The sequence below is a fragment of the Camelina sativa genome, chromosome 8 (genome assembly GCF_000633955.1).
Source record: "Camelina sativa cultivar DH55 chromosome 8, Cs, whole genome shotgun sequence".
NCBI lineage: Eukaryota > Viridiplantae > Streptophyta > Magnoliopsida > Brassicales > Brassicaceae > Camelina > Camelina sativa.
In genome coordinates, this window is record NC_025692.1 from 4,876,778 (window position 1) to 4,879,278 (window position 2,501).

The 2,501-nt window shown below is 36.3% G+C and overlaps 1 protein-coding gene across 1 annotated transcript; it reads left to right on the forward strand.

Annotated features, from left to right (window-relative positions):
* LOC104709221 (sugar transporter ERD6-like 16) lies at positions 672-2,497 on the forward strand (the record flags this gene model as incomplete). Its single annotated transcript, XM_010425870.2, has 9 exons — positions 672-930; positions 1,029-1,091; positions 1,229-1,318; positions 1,414-1,473; positions 1,583-1,648; positions 1,841-1,982; positions 2,069-2,133; positions 2,224-2,397; positions 2,489-2,497. Coding segments are annotated over exons 1-9 (852 nt in total), but the record flags the coding sequence as incomplete, so codon positions are not given.

Genomic DNA, 2,501 nt, shown 5'->3' on the forward strand with positions numbered 1-2,501 from the left:
AAAAAAGATTGCAGTGCAAGCGACAGTGTTCCACCTATGGAAGGAAAGAAACATCAGAATCCATGATCATATCACGGTCTCCCCTTCTTCGATTTTCTCCCAAGTCGATAGAAGTATCAGGGACATTCTCTTAGCTCGACGGTACCGCAAAGGGTGTGGTCGCCTCTTATCCCAATGGTTTGCCCATTCATAGTTCTCTTTCAGAACCCCTTAATCTACTAAATCTTTGTTTCTATGGCTTTTTATTTTTTTTTTGGGCTGTAGCAACTTCTGTAAATAAACTCTTCCCCTCAGGTAATATAATTCACATTTTATCAAAAAAAAAAAAATCACTATGGCTAGTTTAGTAAAACTGAGACCCACATGGTAATATATCACCATAAAAATCAAGAAATCATTTTCAAAACAATTTCGATAGAGAATGACAAGGTTCAACGAAGATAAGAAATTTAAATAGTAAAAAAAAGATCAGAGCCATGTAAGTGACAGCTTCAATCCCACATGAGCACTCTTTTTTGTCAGTACTAATCTCAATCATTATCGCATTTTTAATTTATTTATCTAATTTGCCGTCGAAGGACAAATATCTTAAATATCTTCGTCCCATATCGAGACTTTACATACATGTATTACCTATAAATACCCATTTCACGAACATGACTCTTCACATCTCTCTCTCTCTAACTCATCCCTTGAACATTTCCTCCTCTCAAAGAGTTAAGAGTTAGAGAGAGAGAGAGAGATAGGATGGCAATTAGGGAAATCAAAGATGTAGAGAGGGGTGACATAGCAAATAAGGTTGAGGATCTAGGGAAACCATTTTTGACTGATCAAGATGATGAAAAAGAGAGTGAGGTTAATGAATCCTACTTGATGGTTATCTTCAGCACTTTTGTTGCTGTCTGTGGCTCCTTTGAGTTCGGCTCTTGTGTAAGTTTTGGCTTTAGAGACAAACTCTGTTTCAACCTCTGTCTTAATTAGTTCTCATGCACTCTTAGATTTTTTTCTTTTTAATTATTTGTTAAAAGGTTGGATACTCAGCGCCTACTCAGTCATCTATCAGACAAGATCTCAATCTCTCCCTTGCAGAGGTTTGTGTCTATACTTCTGGATTAACCAAAGTTTTCTTCAATGTTTTTTTTTTGTTTTGTCAACTAGAATTTTCAATTTTTGTAGTTTTATATTTATACGCATAATTTATGTGTGTGTATGTGTGTGAAACATGCAGTTCTCCATGTTTGGATCCATCCTAACAATCGGTGCAATGATTGGTGCTGTTATGAGTGGGAAGGTTTCAGATTTCTCCGGCCGAAAAGGGGTAAATTAACTTTCCCAGTCCCAAACTTAATTGGCCAGTACTAAGATTTCAAAATACCATTATTGATATACTTGGTATGTCAACACTCATTTCAGGCTATGAGAACCTCAGCTTGCTTCTGCATCACAGGTTGGGTCGCTGTCTTCTTCTCCAAGGTATTTAAAGTTAAACCTAATACATACCTATTTTTCAATTATCTAGCTGCAACATTGAAACTAGGATCGATATATATTGATCTAACTATGATGTTAAAATATGGTGCAGGGTGCTTTGTTACTTGATGTAGGAAGGTTCTTTACAGGATATGGGATTGGAGTTTTTTCTTATGTGGTAAATTACTCACTGGTTTTTTTTTTACCTAATTATCCAATCTTATATAACCCTTTGAAATCAAATTCTTTTATGTAGTAGTCAGTCAAAGATAAATCGGTGATTGAAATTCTACTACTTTTAGTAAATTATGTTAATATTTATGAAAACTCTCAGTCTCCAATGTAAATCAATGAATAAAAACATGTACAGGTCCCTGTGTACATTGCTGAGATATCTCCCAAGCACCTCCGAGGTGGACTCACAACACTGAACCAACTCATGATTGTGATCGGCTCATCCGTTTCTTTCTTGATCGGATCTCTCATTTCTTGGAAAACTCTTGCCCTGACCGGTAAATTTCTCTCGGTTTCTTGTTTAAATCTTTCTAGAAAATTCCCTTTGGAAACTAATCAATATTTATGTGTTTGGTCTAAGAAGGACTTGCTCCCTGCATTGTTTTGCTCTTTGGCTTGTGCTTCATACCCGAATCTCCTCGATGGCTGGTAATTTTCTCTATCCGATTCATGATGTCTTTTTAAGACACACAAGTTTCTAAAACATTATCTAAATCTTTCATGCTCTTGCTTTTCCAGGCAAAAGCAGGCCGTGAGAAAGAGTTCCGCATAGCCCTAGAAAAGCTGCGAGGAAAAGACACAGATATCACAAATGAAGCAGAAGGTATTCAAGGCTCGATTCAAGCTCTGGAGATTCTTCCAAAAGCAATAATCCAAGATCTTGTTTCCAAGAAATATGGTCGATCTGTCATCGTAAGTTTATCTCAGAGGCCGCGCCAAAAATAAAAAACTTATCAGTTAATCTTTTGTGTGTTTATTTGATTAAATTTGTTTTCTTCTTCAGATTGGTGTTTCCC